The 16011-nt window shown below is 39.4% G+C and overlaps 1 protein-coding gene across 4 annotated transcripts in view; it reads right to left on the bottom strand.

Moving 5' to 3' along the window:
• Positions 1–855: 855 nt before the first annotated feature.
• Positions 856–16011, bottom strand: part of FSD1L (fibronectin type III and SPRY domain containing 1 like) — a 63244-nt gene continuing 48088 nt past the window's right edge. Inside the window, exons 10-14 of one of the 4 annotated variants that reach the window (XM_074953661.1) lie at positions 15307–15339; positions 9934–10034; positions 9054–9305; positions 7771–7859; positions 856–6068 (exon numbers count right to left, since the gene is read on the bottom strand). In XM_074953661.1, coding sequence (XP_074809762.1) covers positions 5946–6068; positions 7771–7859; positions 9054–9305; positions 9934–10034; positions 15307–15339 — 598 coding nt within the window. In that variant the 3' untranslated portion in view covers positions 856–5945. The remainder of the gene's footprint in view (positions 6069–7770; positions 7860–9053; positions 9306–9933; positions 10035–15306; positions 15340–16011) is intronic. The other 3 variants (XM_074953662.1, XM_074953663.1, XM_074953664.1) reach the window with 3 other exon arrangements.

Below are 16011 nucleotides of genomic sequence, written 5' to 3'. Positions count from 1 at the left end.
AATGCTAGGACTAAGAGGCTAGGGCTACAGTCCTATAATAGAAAGAATAGTTGGGCAAGGAGAAACATACAAGTGACATAGATGAGGTGGACTAGCTACCTTTAGTCTGTGTCTTCCCTCCCCCAAAAAAACTATTTAACAGCTATTTATAGGATAGGTGAAGTAGGCACCTAAAAATAGGAAGGGGAACTGGATAAACCTTTCTGTGACAGGAGAAAACTTGCAATGTGCATTTGCCAAGATGCAGATATGAATTGACATCCTATTGCCCCACATGGTTCTGACAGCTCAAAACAGCAGGAAACTACTTATGATCCAGTGTTGTATGGAGTGTAAGAGACAGATCCATTAGTACTTCAGCTTACTACTGGTATGACCTGCCTCCCTCTGGGTACAGCTCTCATATGCCATATTCAGCAGCTTTTATGCTATACTACTGAAAAACAATAAAGTCAGTCTGACACTAAATGAAGAGTGCAGTTTTGCCTGACATTTAAGTAGATTCTTACAGCTATTACAAGGCTCCACCTTGACAGTGTTGAATGTGAGTTTCATATTTTTAATTCAAACTAATTGTTACATTGAAACATTAGGAAAATATATTGAAGAAATAGTATTTAAGACTGAAAACAGCTAGAGAAAAGGTGAAATAGAATGCTGGAATTCAAAAAAGGTAATTATAGGATGGTCACTCATTCTGTTCAGTAGACCATGTAATTTTTACAGGTTTGGTTTTGATCTAATACTTAGAGTGTAAAATACACACCAATATCTTAATGCTCAAGTAGGAGCATCTTTCAACCTACACAGTTCATATTTCAGCCAAAATAAGATGCTGTGACAAGGGTATTATGCAGCTGTTTCAAAATTAATTTATTAATACAAAATGTTTGTAAGACATACACAGTTTGAGTTAGACACAGCAAATAAAATACTTTGTGGGCTCTAAGGCACCCCTGTAGTGCTGCTATGACAGGTCTGTTATCTTGGGATACTTTATACAAAGAATGAGGAATGAAGCACTGATTACAGAATACCTGAGGTATTGTCAAAGTGATGTACATGGAAATCAATGTGCAATCTGTAAAGTAAAAATCAATGTGACAATTCAAGATCACTAAGTACACTCACATTATGCCACAGCAGGAGCATGGATTATAGCTCCACTTATGAAAGGCACATGCAGCAAAAGAGGTGTTAAACAACGGAGGGAAATGAAAAGCTTTGCCTGATAGTCAGATATCCATAAAGCCCATTTCACAGTGCCTGGGAAAACAAATGCCAGATTTCCCCTTCCAACAGTCAATAAAATGTTTGGAAAAATCTGAGTTTAGGTGGAAGATCACACTTGAATTAGTCTACCAAGATGATTAAAATCCGTAATGTACTATGCTCAGAAGAGTAGAGAGAGTTACCTTTTTTTTGGTGAAGCTGAATATTTTCCCTATAGCAACTAGTTTCTTCACCTTGTGTGTGAGGTGTGAAGGATCAGTAATTTAGAAAAGATGTAGGAAACCTATGTGTATGCTCCTGCAACCTTGTTACACAGGGCACATACATACTTTTCCTACTTACAAGCTTTTTGAAATACCATGGAAGTAAGTCTTAACTGAAAATTCAGTCACTGCCCTTTATATCCTGCACCAGAAGACAAACTTAAGGTATGCATGCACATATATGGATGTAGGTTATCAACTATCCATTTCCAAAATTAATAACCCTTAAACTTCAGTAGATTCACATACTTCCACTGCCTTTTTATGCAAATGTATTTTTTTTTTTTTACAGTTTACCACTATATTAAAAAACCCTTATTATGCCCTGTTAACAGATGTAATTTACAGAGACTAACAGCAATCCCTTAACCAAAAACTTCTGTAAATAGCAGAAATACATTTAAAAGATAAATCATATTTTTACAAGAGAACTCCAATTTAGCTACAATCCTTCCCCCTCCCCCCACCCCCCCAAATACTTGAATTTTACAATGAGCAAGGCCATTAAATTACTTACATACTTGGAAACACTGCGCTACATGCAAAGAATCTAGCACAGCTCTAATGGGAGCTGTGCCAGCACCACCATTCAAGAGGGTTGCAAATTTGGACAATCAACTCAAGTGGCAGAGTAGCCTCCAATAAAATCCGCTTGCCAGAAACAGTCTCAGGGTATTCATACATTCTTCCTATGTCAACTCATTCTGAAGCTGCAGCTAGTACTTTCTTTGCTTACACTGTATCTAAAAATAGCACCGAAGATGCTATGCAATACCATTAATATACCTGCACTTTCCACAAATGTAAAAAGATCTGCAAGATGTTAGCACAAAAACCATAATTAAGAACGAACATCTGAAGCGCTTAAGGCAATTCCTCATCTCCATATTCTATTTACTAAAAAAAAGGAGACTTAGCAAAAATCCAACACTTGTGCATTAACTACTGCAGAGTAACTTCCAACTTTAAGGGCAAAATAACCCATATGTTATTATTTAGAACAGCTATAACTTGGATATCAAAATAAACCTTGTGCAGCATAAGTCACAGTACTAAATACTTCAGCTTGTTTCAAACTAAGCTACCATAATAGTTTAAGAAAAAAATAATCAAGAATTCCACTGTCTACATCTTGTGCATAATCAAGTGTACCTTGCAGGTTTCCTTAGTTTGCTAAAATGTTCAAGTAAATTATGTATCTGCATTCAGTTTTGGGGTTTGATTCAATGGTTACTGGTTTTTTCCTTATACATGTTAAGTTTTCCTTTACTTTGTGTAAAAGTGAGTGTATGCTGCAAGGTATCGGGAACTGTAGCTAACTATCCCACACTGAAAAGTTAGATGGACAGATAGGAACAGAAACTAACCTTTACCACCATCAACTTAAGAGTCTCAAAATAGAAACAAAGCTTACTCTTCCCTTCTAAAAATCAATTTTGTGCCCCATCCTGCATGCTTCTAAACTCCCTCAATTCACTGGACATTATGAATGCTCACATTGCTGCATTAAGGACCTGATTCTCCAAATATGAAGGTAATTAGGATGATGGCTTCACAAGACAACATGGACTGTCCCAGAGTACTATGATAAGCCGATTCAGATGTTATGAGCTCAATTAGCACAAAACCATTTGCCAATCATTTGAAATTGTTTTCAGTTCTGTACATTTAAATTGGACAAGAAGTTCAGCAAAGGAGAGAAAACATACTGGAAGCTGTTTTCTTCCTCTTCCCACACAAAAAAGAGATTTGTATAACCATATTATAAAATAAGCATGAAAAAGAAGCCATGAAAAAATGTTGAATTCATATATAGAACTGAACACCAAAAAAGGTAATTCGCTTATCCTCTGTTTCTTAAAGGAGTAGCAAATGCTGTGCAACACTACTGGAGATCATGGGCCAAATTCAACTATATATAAAACAGATTAAATACATCTGATTTTGCCTGTGATCTCCACAGTTGTTGCACGAGATTTCTTCACTCTACTTTCCTTCAAGAGGAAGAAATGAAATGCTCCTAAACTTAGAGGAATGTCTGTTTCCAGGGACTGAATGTGCAGAGTGCAAATCATCCCTCCCTACATCATTCGGTTCAACTCCCAAGAAGGGAGGCATTTCAACACAGCCACCAGCATTATGCTCGAAGAAAAGTCTTAGTGTGACTGTGCACCATAAGAGACCTCTAATTACAGAATTAAAAATTGGTCACAATTTTGTCCATCATCTGCAGGTCATTTTGTGGGACCCTGGACTAGAACAGGAAGGGAAACACTGATTAAAAGTGGCTAAAATAGATTTAACACTAGTACAAAACATACTTTTATACTAAAATGTTTTCTCTTAGCTCTCTCCATTAACATGAATAATTTTTCTACTGTATGCAAAGGTTTGCTGCTAAGGACTGGGATCACTAGATATCCTCTCCAAGATCTCCAATTAGCAACCGGTTGCCTCAATGGGGAGAAATACATGGAGAGCAGACATCCATATGAAATTGCTGTAGGAGGGGTCTGAATCTGGTCAACGTATCAAACAAAATCCCTTATACTGAAGAGTGATTCTACTGGTTGTTAAAACCATTGAGTGCAGTATGTGTCTCTCCCAAAGCAGCACAAGAACCATAAACAGATTTCATAAAAAGCAGTCTAGATTAGCAATCTTTACAAAGGAGTACAAAATAACCTAGAAGTGGCAACCATTAAAATGGGAGGAGGAGGGCTGGTGCAGTGGTCTAGTAACAGTTTAATGCTTTGTCCTGTTTCAGGGAAGAACTCCAGGGCTGGAAAAAGTAGACACATTCAGTCCCATGAAAGGGGTGAAAGGAGGAACCTCAGCATTGTTTAGTGACCACCTCCAGTAAGCACAACCAGAATTATTTCATTCTGGAGATCACAGGCAGTAAGGAAAGAGTTGCTTGGGGAGCCTTTCAGATGGGAGGGTGCATTTAAAAAGATAAGAGCTTGAGGGGGTTCAGAACTTTAAAAAATCCAGAGCATTCAAAGATACACAAAGTGATCCTACCCAGTTAAATTATGCTCTTAAAAATACAAGCTCCTAGTAGCTTTCCAGTTTTGTAGTCTCATTCTATTTAGACAATGTTTGCTAGTGAGTAGTTTTTACTATTCACTATCTACTTATGTTAGAAGTGATATAGGTGGGGTTGAGCAGTAAGCAGTGTGCTGCCCAGTCTAACTTTAGAGATATTCATATGCCTTCCTTTTTTGAAAGAGTGCATATAGTAGATTAAGTACGATGAACTAATCTGCTACATTAATGTGCATGATCACTATGTAATTTAGTGAAATTAGTGGTACTCTTTCTTCATTAAAATGAATGTAATGTCATAAGTGCAACATTGAATGAGTGTTGGGCTGTCTACTTTAAGCTTTAGCTTAGCTGCATTCTTGAAGTCTTAAAACACCTCATCACCACCACTGCATGTTTACACACTTCAAACTCATTAGAAAGCTTTAAATTGTATAGATCTGGTTGAAACAGGACAAAACCTTATTTAAACTGCATATTAAAAACAAGACACTTAAATATAGAAAGCATGGAAGCACTTTAAAGCCTACCCGTACTCCGAGCTGGATGCTTTAAAAAAAGTAATCAAATATAGCTGAAAGCTTATTAAGCGTAATATTGGGGAAGTGTGTTATGTATATCTCGCCAATAATCTAAGTAGAGGGCTCACACAGTAAAGATCAGGAATGCTCTGAAAAACACCGGTGTAAAAATTGATGTGAAGTCTTCATTTTCACTAAAGTGATGCAGGATTATTGAGCTCGTGTTCTAACTATGAATAGCCTATAAAGGGATACTCAGCACTGCCCATTTAGACAACTAAAGACCACCACAAAATGATACACTATTTATTCAGCTAATACCAGAGGGTAGCCAACCTGTGTCAAAATGACATTAGCTACTCTAGGAGAACATCTCAAGTCTCAAACTTGCATTATGCCATATCCATATGTGGAAATTTGGGGGACTGGTTTCTTCAAAGGGTCACATATTTAAAGCTTCCATTTAGGACCTCAAAAATGGACTCCTTTTCAGGGTGGGGGAACAAGGAGTGAAAAAAGTGTTTAGTAGTAAGTGCCGTTCAAACTAAGATCATAGCTGCCATGTGCAGTTATACTGAAATGATGAAGTATCTAATACAATCAAATTCAGTCTAATATAAAAGCACATAGTAGCTACAGCTCCTGACTTCCCCATCCAAAACATCAAAAAAAGTCAGTCTCGCTTTCTATCTGGCTTTCTGGATTCACAGTAAATTTCTGCTAATGCTTCAGCCCAGAACTTTTGCACTATTGGTGCCCAGGCCTTAAAGCAGCAGTGGGGTAGCAAAGCCAGTTAATCCATTGCTCACAAGCTCCTGTAAATAGCAGCTGCACAGAAAAACCCACTCAGAAACAGGAGTATAGTATCCAAATAGACACATTATTGGGTAACATTGGTTAGGCTGGTAGCTGAACCACTCAATCCATTTTCACTCTTCTGGAGCATTTTCACAGCACTCGGCACTTGCAGTCCAGTACTCAATGCAAGTCCGCCACACCAGACCTAGAAGATAAACCATTACACAAAGCTACAGTGAGTCAATGTTTCAAAGCCAGTAAAATCCATTTTTTTCCCCCATCCACATTTTCAAATGCAAATTAAAGATGACTTCACATGCTAACCAACTACAGTTGTCCCTTTTAGGAGATTCCCTGTCCAGTATGTTGACTGAAGAGTAGGAAGTGGGTATTCTACTTAAAATAACCCTCAAGTGTCTATGAGAGGCACTGCCTAGTACACAGTGATGTCCTGATGAAGATAGTCAGAGGGGACAGGGGAGTTAAAGCATAGAAATCAGAAGTGTGTTCTCTTCAGGAATTTAAGGAAAAACAACCCAGAAATTGGGATAAATACAACACAGGTAGATTGTACCAGACCAATCTGATCTCTAAGATACTGATTTTTCAGACAAAGGAAAATGCAGCAGATCTACTCTACCTGGATTTCAATAAGGCATTTGACACAGTTCCATATGGGAGAAGATGGGGATTAATATGAGAATTGAAAGGTGGGTATGGAACACATTAAAAGGTCATGACACTAGGTCATACAGAAAGGTGACCTGTCAGACTGGGGGAAGGTTACTAGCAATGTTCTTCAGGGATCAGTTTTGGGACCAATCTTATTAACATTTTCATTAATGACCTTGACACAAAAAAGTGGGTGTGCACTAATAAAAAGGTTGCCCATATGATCTTAATTCTGCCCATTTGTGCATCCACTCTGTGTACTGAATAATGCAGAGGTCCGAAAAAGAATATATTGAGAGACTGCATATGCATTATGATATGAGGGGGAAGAATTTAACGATGCCTGTGCAACCTAGATTCATAGATATTTAGGTCAGAAGGACCATTATGATCTAGTCTGACCTCCTGCACAACGCAAGCCACAGAATTTCACCCACCTCTCCTGCAAAAAGCCTCACACCTATATCTGTGCTATTGAACTCCTCAAATCGTAGTTTAAAGACTTCAAGGAGCAGAGAATCCTCCAGCAAGTGACCCGTGCCCCATGCTACAACATTTAAAAGTGTGCAACCTCACTTCTGGTATTTCTTGAGTGTTTGACTGCAACCTAAATGTTTTTGTAATGCCCATGTTTTTAAAAAAAAATAAAAGGAGTGAACAAGTTTTATTGTGTGCAACTCCCTCCCACAAAATCCCACAACACATTCTGAGCAGCGTTTGAATCTTCAGTATTGCATCAAAGATAGCGACCTTGTCCTGTAGCTCAAGAGGTAGTAATCCCAAAGGAGGATTGCTTGGTAGGAGAAGCCCAGACAAGTCCAGCTATGTCCCTTTACCTGATGTGAGTTGGAACTGCTGCCCCATGTGGTTCCCCCAGCCTGTCTCCTCTCCCACACTACTGCTCAGGGATGTTCCTCTCCCACTACTGCTACTCTGACAGTTGCTAGAAAAGTGCTCTGCTGCAGCAGCAGCAGGATGAGCCAAACTAGATACACAGCATGCTTGGTGATTTTGGCAGGCAAGAAGGGAAATGGTGGTTTTTAAGCTTCTGTTGAGATATAAACTTAGACTTCCCCTGCTGCACGATGAAGGGCTACCACAAACAAAAGATGAGAGCTTTTCAAAAAAAAAAAAAAGTGCTCACAAGAATCCCACATGCCAAGTGTTAGACAACCAAAACAGAGGTCAAAACATATTAGTGCTAAAAATAGAAGTAAAGTTAATTGGGTACTGACCATGAAACCTGGTAGTAGTGGTTGGGTAAATTTTGTTTTGAAGGTGTATAACAACTGCTTTGAACTTGCATTATAAAATGAGAGCTGACCTGAAAGAGAAAACCAAGTTTTAAAAATTGTATATGAAACTTGGTGTTAACAAGAGGATATAAATCCAAAATGGTTCTGAACAATGAGGAATTGGAGCCCCAAAAGAGGATACAAAGTGACAGGTACCACTTAGGCGGTCAGCATACTGCAGATGTCAGCAAGAAATTTGTTAGTTACTCTTCATTCCTGGAATTTGGAGCTGTATGATGTGGGTTTTACATGTGTAGTTCATAAGCTCTTATACCTGCTATTGTTAGGAGTTGCTTCGAGGAGTTGGTACTTGATCAAAAAAAGACATCTCTTACTAAGGTAAAGGAATTTCAATTAGTGCCATATAGTCCACTTCCTTATTTCAGCAAACAATCAAATACTACCCTCTTTACAGAGCTGTGTGTTAGCCTGGTTACCTTATTGCATAGAAAAGGTCACCACCTACTGTCAGTGGCCAAAGAGTGTAGTACAGATGTAAGAACAGCAACTGTCCAAAATATCTGTGGCAGCATTGCAAAGTAAGGGCTGAGAAGGCAATGCAAGTCAGTTCGCAGAACTTGCAAGGAAAGAGAACGCCCAAGGCCGTAAGCCCAGGTAACCTCCAAGCTTAGTTTTATTCTAGTGGCAGTTTCCATAGTACTGGTTGTCTAGGTAGTATTTAAAAAGTCTTATTTTATTGCTCTTTCCATTTGAGAAATAGCTAAAGTCATCTTTTGGTTAATCCAAGTTCATCTGGGTATCTGAAAATGGAACAGCGATTTACAACATATTGCCATTAAACAACTACTTTTCTGTTCATAACCCTTCACTACTTATTTATCAAGTAAGTTGTGAGAGGTAGGACAAGGTATAGGTCTATTTCTCTTAGTTCCATATTCGCTGAATGTTTTCGCCATTTTTCAGAAGTCTCCCCTCACACATTATATCCAGACTTTTTTAAATCTGTGTTACAGAAAAGTTTCCAGTGTTCATGGCTCCATTTGAAAAATCAGAGTTAAGTAATTTGACAGTTATGTACAGTACCTTCATAACTCTCTCAATATGGTCTCCCTCCTCACCATGAAAAGGCAGATTAGTGTTGCTCCTAGGTTGAATCCTAATGTATTTCCACAACATTTACAGTATTATGTACTCCTGCAATTTGGCAATACCCATCCATTACTAAATTTCAATCTATGAAGTCCACAACAATATAAAGTTACCTCCATCAAAGTCACAGTACACTCCTATTCTGTCCGGAACAGTCATATCTAGGGTTTTGGCTTTATTATTGTGCTTTGCAGCAAAGGTGGTTTGTAGCCAGTTGTTGACATGGATACACCAGCTGGTGTTAGTCTTTCCCAGTTGATCAAATTTTCCCAGATTTTTATATGCTACTCCCACACTGTAGGATTTGCAGTCCTTCTGGGCTCTCACCTCCCAGTAGTGCTGTCCACTTTCAATAGCAGTGTCTCCTGTAACAGACCACAGATGTAGAGGTTTTTTTATTCTTTATGCCGACGCATGCAGTACAGGATATACTTCTCACTGGGCAAAACAATGAAGCCTACTCAAGAAATAACTGCTAGGTAAAGACTTAGAGGTTGTAGACAGTGAGCCTAGTGGAAAGACCAAAATCCAATAAATTTAAGACTATTAGAAACCTTGTGTATATTCATCACATTCAGTTAAGGTGGAACAGAGAGGCTTTTTCTGCTCTCTACCAAAAACAGGTAATTTACCAGAATGTTGTATTTAACAAAACAAGTGCACCTTGATGCTATTACAATTGGCACATTAGCTAAAATACTTCTGCTAAATGACTTTTCTATCTTTTGGATAACCTTACAGTAAAAGACTACTTCTTAAATGCTAGAATTTCCTGCATACATAAGTATCTTCACTCCCTGAATGAGCACAAGGATCTCTGCACAGATCTAAAAAGGAGAATCTAGCATACAGATCCCAGTCTGAGCCCAGGTTGCAGAAGTCTGTCAGAAAAACTTTGGGATTACAAGCTACAAATTGTCTCCTGATGGAAACCCAGATCTATCTGCCCTTGCTCAACACTAAGTAAGAGTTAAAGCAAAAAATTCACCCTACCCAACACTGTGTACGATTCACCAGTAAAGCGATCTCTGCTGCCCCTTATCGATGGTGACCTCGAACTAATAGATGTCCTCTTTGGAGATGGTGTGCCACTTCTATAAAAGAAATAAAATAATTTGCACTCCAGTATGGGGAAGTTTATAGACCAGTCAAATAATGGACAGGAAGTTTTATTTCTCTTGCAGGATACAGATTATTTTATGTGAGTCATGCCTGAAGTGTTAGGTGCTTGTGTTGCAATTTCAAGTGGCATGCTGGACCAGCCATTAGCTGCACTATAAACCCTTCTATATATAAGTGAGCTAGGGATCATGCACAAGGAGGGCTGACTAAGAGGGAAGATGATGAAAAGCAAACAAAAAAGATTTAATGAAGATGAGGTAGTGAAGAGGAAAGCCAGGAGCAGCTGAACAAGTGAATGGGAGGAGAGTAAAATCAAAATTTAGAATTTAAATGAGCCATCTGTCATTCAAATTATATGCAAGAGGTAATAAGTTTCCCCCCATTGCTTGTAGAAACCTAGAAAGTTTTGATAACAAATTTAGATGTTGGAAAATGGCAAATAATGAACATGGCAGGTCACTTATTGATATTCAGGTGTATAGTGAAGCATGAGACAAAGTGTTGATGTTCATCACAACACAGCCTAGAATGTCACTGCAATTTTTAAGTTGCTTGCAGAAAAAAGTAGCCGGTCTATACACCCATTGATAAATCCTGTGTGCACTTTATTATATTTTTAGAGAAGTTTAAGACTCCAAGAGGCAAACAATGCTACAGTAACACTGAAGAGAATCTTTAAAAGGAGATATTGAAGATCTAAAGTCTTTTACGGAATAAAATGGGCCTGATGCTAGTATTTCTGTAAATATTAGATACAAGTTTGTGTGCTAAATTTCAATAGATGATGGAGGTGGAAAAAGCTTGCTAAGATTCAGCAGCTCAAGAATTTTTAATGCATTAAAACCAGCTACTTATAAAGCAATATTCTTCCACTCAAGAATGATGATCAGACCAAAAAAAATGTAGGGGAGTAGATATAGTCTACTTGTTACCGTACTGGAGAAGCCTCTCAAGGCTGTTACATTCATTAATATATCTACTCTCAGACATGTCGTGTGAAAGTACTCAGAAGTCCTATGAAACAGAACCTTTTAAAAAAAAGGGGGGGTGGGGTTCATAGGGCATTTTTCAAGTACTAAAGCAAGACCAAGGAAGGCCTATGTTCTCTAATCAGACTTCAAAAGAGAAAAGTGTTCCAGAAATAACAGAACAGGGTAAAATTTTGTTTTTGTTTACAGCATTTTATCCCTCTTTACTGAGGGAATCAGTTGGGTGGGAACCAATATTTTAGAAAGAATCTAGTTAGACTAAACATTTTACTGTTCTTTAGGTAAGCCCCACACCACAACTCCTCTAGTAATTCAGGCCTAGACAGGGCATTTGAGGAGGTTATCTTCACCTAAAGTGAAGATTTGAGAAGGGAGAGTCTGAACAGTAAATGAGATTTCATTGAATTTTTTTTTTTTTTTTTTTTTTAAAAAAAGACTGCTTAGTTAGGCACCTTGGATTGAAGTTTACCTTTCACTATTAATACAATGTTTTGCTTTTCATTCAGATTAGATGACTTAGGCTGTATCTTCACTACCACCACAAAAAAAAAAAAAGTGTTTTTACAGTGAGAACATACAGCTTAGTTATCTCACTGCAAAATCCTAGCAGAAACAATGTTCTGTCGTTTACGCCACAACGCAACTAGGCAAGGTCAACTATGAATGTGGTGACGGATATGGTGTTGACCTTGTTTAGCTACAATGCTAGAAAGATCACCTGTGCCTTGTCTCCACTGACTTTACAACTAGGTAATTAATTAATTAATTAATTGTTAGTATCTCATTGCTAGCACAACACTGCGGTGTTTCTGTTGCTGACACTGTAGGATGATATTTAAGTCCCTGGTTATTTCTGAAAATTCACAATAATTCCTGTTTATAAAAGTTTAACACTTTTTCCTCATGAATTATTTCTAATCTATACTGAAATGACAACATCCTTTTTAACTATAACATCACTCTGTGTAATATCAGAGTAATGGAATATTGTTCCTCAAGTGCATGCCTATAGTCTCAAGGTTCCAGCATTTAACTGTTCAGAGATCAATTATAGCATTTTGCACGACAGATTAATAGTGTTCTCAAATTGTGCTAATACACTTGGTCATATCCCCTGACCTGATTGTAATTTAGATACACCTTAAGAAGCAGGCTTGAATTTGCCAGATTGTAGGATGTCATAGCAGCTCCTAAACTGCTTGCAAAAAGAGGAACAAGGTAGGTGGGATAGTCTTTTATTGGACCTACTTCTATTGGTGAATGAGACAAGCTTTTGAGCTAGACCTCTTCAGGCCTGTGTTTCACCAGCAGAAGTTTGTCCAATAAAAGATGATCTCACCAACCTTGTCCCGCTAATATCCTGAGACCAACATGGCTACAATACTGCAAGAAGAGGGTATAAAATAACAGTACTTTAAAAAGCAGCATGTAACAGTTTCTAAGCAAGCCAACGGAAACATTTTAAAGGCTTGTGATAAATAGGAATAAAAAGTAGCAGTTTACTTACCAAAAGAAAAGGAAATAAGTGAAAGCATGAAAAACAGCAAAGCCAAGAATTAAAGCATATTTTCAGAGGGGAAATATCCACTGCAACATTCCATCCTGCTCCACGTACGCCACTGCTGAGAAGCCATCCGCTTCTGTCTATCAGAAGTGAGGGCTTAGATTTTCCTTTAGATGATTTTCCAGCAAGATACGCAGAAAGTGACATGGTCATTTAGAGATTCATTTGACAGACAAAGGCAGCATAATAAAAGCAGACATTTTGCAAGTTGGGATTTTTCCTCCACTCAATTTTGAACAAGTTACTTCAAACTTTGAAAATATGCTACTTTATTTGAAAAAAGTGGTCTGTAAATGACCATTTCATCCAGTGGTTTGACCTTATCCACATGACTCCAACAGCCTTTAACAGTTCACACAGTAACCTTTACTATCTTGGATAAAAATGAGTAAATAAGATAATTGTTTAAAAATACACTAAGCTGTCCTTTTCACACAAACTACCAATCAGAGGAGTAAGTCTGGGATAAAATGGGCACAAAACAAGTTTGTTAGCTTATCGCTTGCTGTTGGGCCTTCTTCAAAATTTTATTCTAATGCAGGTCTTGGAAAGATAGTCCAGAACAGGAGGTGGGGCAGTAGCTTCTCCCAAGCCTCCAGCATGAAGAACCAGAAAGCTTATCTAATAGCTTCTCCTGGAATAGAGCCTACTTTACATGCTAGACTGGGCAGGGTGACTGGCTCCTTCCGCAGAGAAAAATATCGAGAGTTGGCTAGAATTTTTCTATGCGTTGAACAATCTTGTGTCCATGAAGGGAGCAGTGCACAGAAATCTAGATAACGGAACAAGTAGTGGTGGTCTCTAGAAGCAGTAGCAGAAAAAGAAGTTACTCTTTGGCATGCTTCCTGAAACTGAAATTAAGGACAATATACTAATCTCAGGAGCAGTTTTTCCCCAAAGGATAGATTTTACAGCTGCTGACCTCCCAGGCAGTCAAGTTTATAACAACATGTATGCATGATGAGAAGTGCAAGGGGGAGGAGAGAGAAAAAGAGAAGGGGGAGGAAGATACAGGAGATTCTGGGCAACAGTGGATTTCTATTTTGATCCCATAAATAAACAAACAGAGGTCTCTGATGACCCCAGAGGAGCGGAGCCCCTTGATGCTGGAGAGCGGTGCCAACTGGGAGACCGGAGTGGCTCCCCCACATGGGTCGCCAGTGCTGCAGGCCGATGCAACAGAGACGGTGGTCTTATGGCAGACATCATCACCGGTTTGCCCACAGAATATATGGTGCCCGGAACCGGTGCCGGCGACCTCACCTGCCTAGGAGGTGAAGGTGGTGCCGTAAGCGCCAAAAGGTTTGCTGCCACCTCAAACGCCTCTGGCATGAAGGGAGCTATAGCTCCTTGCGGCAGTAGGCCGGTGAGTGGTGCGGCCCGGACTCAACTGGACTCGTCCCAGGGCAGGAGTTAACGGAGTCCCCACTGAATGTGTGCCCGATGGGGGCTTGCTGGCCAACTGGTCTTTAGACCTGGTCGGGGAGTGCCCTCTGTCGGCCTTTCCTTTTGTGGGGCACTGGGGAATGGGAACGGTGCCTCACCGATGTCTGGGACCTGTGGATGGAACCATGGTGGTGCCGAGGGTATCTAGCAGAGTCCTTCCCTCGGCACCAGCTCACACGTTGACTATGCTGAGCACTGCGAACTGAGGATGTGGCACTCGAGGCCGGATCTGCTGCGCCAGGTTCCAACTGAGGCCAAAGTGCTGCTTCCATAAGTAACACTCGGAGGTGCTTCTCCCTGTCTTTAAGGGTGCTGGGGTGAAAACATCTACAGATTTTGCAATGGTCTCGAAGGTACCCCTCACCAAGACACTTCAAGCACGAAGTGTGCAGGTCACTTTTCGGCATAAATCTGCCACAGTCCGAGCATTGTATAAAGCCTGGAGACGGAAGCATATGCTGGTGTCCCCCAAAAAACATCAGGGGGACCCCCCAAAGGAAAAACTATTACACTAACTATCTATCTAACACTAACTATATACACGAACACTGCAAACGCACGCTTGCTGAGGCAAGAGAAACGGAGTTCCAACTAGCTGTCACAGGTGGTAAGATGGAACGGGGGGGGGGGGGGGGAGGAGGAGAGGTTGGCAGGGCCCTATATTGGGCACCATGAAGGTGTGACTCCAGGGGGTACCCAGGCCAAATCTACAGATACTGCTAGAGGAAAAAGTCTTCCTTCTGTCATGCACATGGCACGCACGTACCTGATTGGAATTGACATGAACAAGCACTTGAAGAACTAAGAATTAAAGACTGTAAGCTGTTTGGGGCAGGGATTGTCTTGTTCTGTGTCTGTTCAGTACGTAGTACAAGGGGGTCCTGGTCCATGACTGGGGCTTCTAGGCACAATGGTAATATAAATTAATGTTAGATTGTATTGAAACTTGAGCATGTACAGCTCCATTTGATTCAAAGGCGTTATGGCATATCCCACTCTTAGGGTAACAGGCTGTTCTCCAGAGAATGGGGACTGCATCAACTTTCCCCATGGATGAAGATTAGATTACTAACCCATTAAATAAAAGCAGACAAAAAAAAGGTACTGTCTTGGTTACTGATGAAGGCTGTTGGATAGGCTCATGTTTTATCTAGAGAAAGAGCAAGTATTAAAAAAGAAAACTCTGAAGATTTTCAGCAAAGCTAGAGGCTAGATCCTAGAACTAGAAAAGTTGTAAGTTATCACCTTGTATTGTTCTTCAGTACTGTAATCTGGCCACTGTCAGACAGAAATAAGCAATCATTAAAAGAGGTTACTACTAAAAATTGTACACATTAACTTTAGAAACAAATCTTATCAGCCTTTCAAAACTGGTCACATCACTGGCAACCACCAGCAGCCAGGAAGGCATTTATTGTTTTAATGTTAGGTAACAATGTGTGTCACATTAGATGTTCGTAATTATACAAATAAGTCTTGACTAAGTAACATTTTATATGATATTTAGAGAAAAAGATAATTTAACTAGATTTGGCCTTCTGGTAAAGCTTAATCTTTAGTAAAGGCTACAATCTTTATTGCACAGCCCTCTAACTTTCACAGATATTTTACTCAACTTGCTATCAAAAGATGTTGGTAACCTCACTGACAATAGTTTAGAAATATCAGTATCCTTTCTCCTTCATTCATCAACTATGGTTCCGTGAGGCAACCCAAAATGGAACTGCATCCTACTATGTGAAGTTCATTCCATTTTTTAATTGGCAGGTTACCCATTTCATCCCTTACTGTCCATATCAGATGCGAGATAGTAAGTTTAGAAGTTGAAACAGCTGACAGTCATGGGGAATGCCTCATCAACAGTGATAAACTGACAGGCAGTTATGGGCAGCCAAAACACCTCTATATACACCACTTGTAGGTATGACAGATCTTATATAATTAAGGCTG

The sequence above is a fragment of the Natator depressus genome, chromosome 5, assembly GCF_965152275.1.
Source record: "Natator depressus isolate rNatDep1 chromosome 5, rNatDep2.hap1, whole genome shotgun sequence".
Lineage (NCBI taxonomy): Eukaryota > Metazoa > Chordata > Testudines > Cheloniidae > Natator > Natator depressus.
Note: the sequence above shows the minus strand (reverse complement) of the source record. Positions and strands in the feature narration are given on the sequence as shown.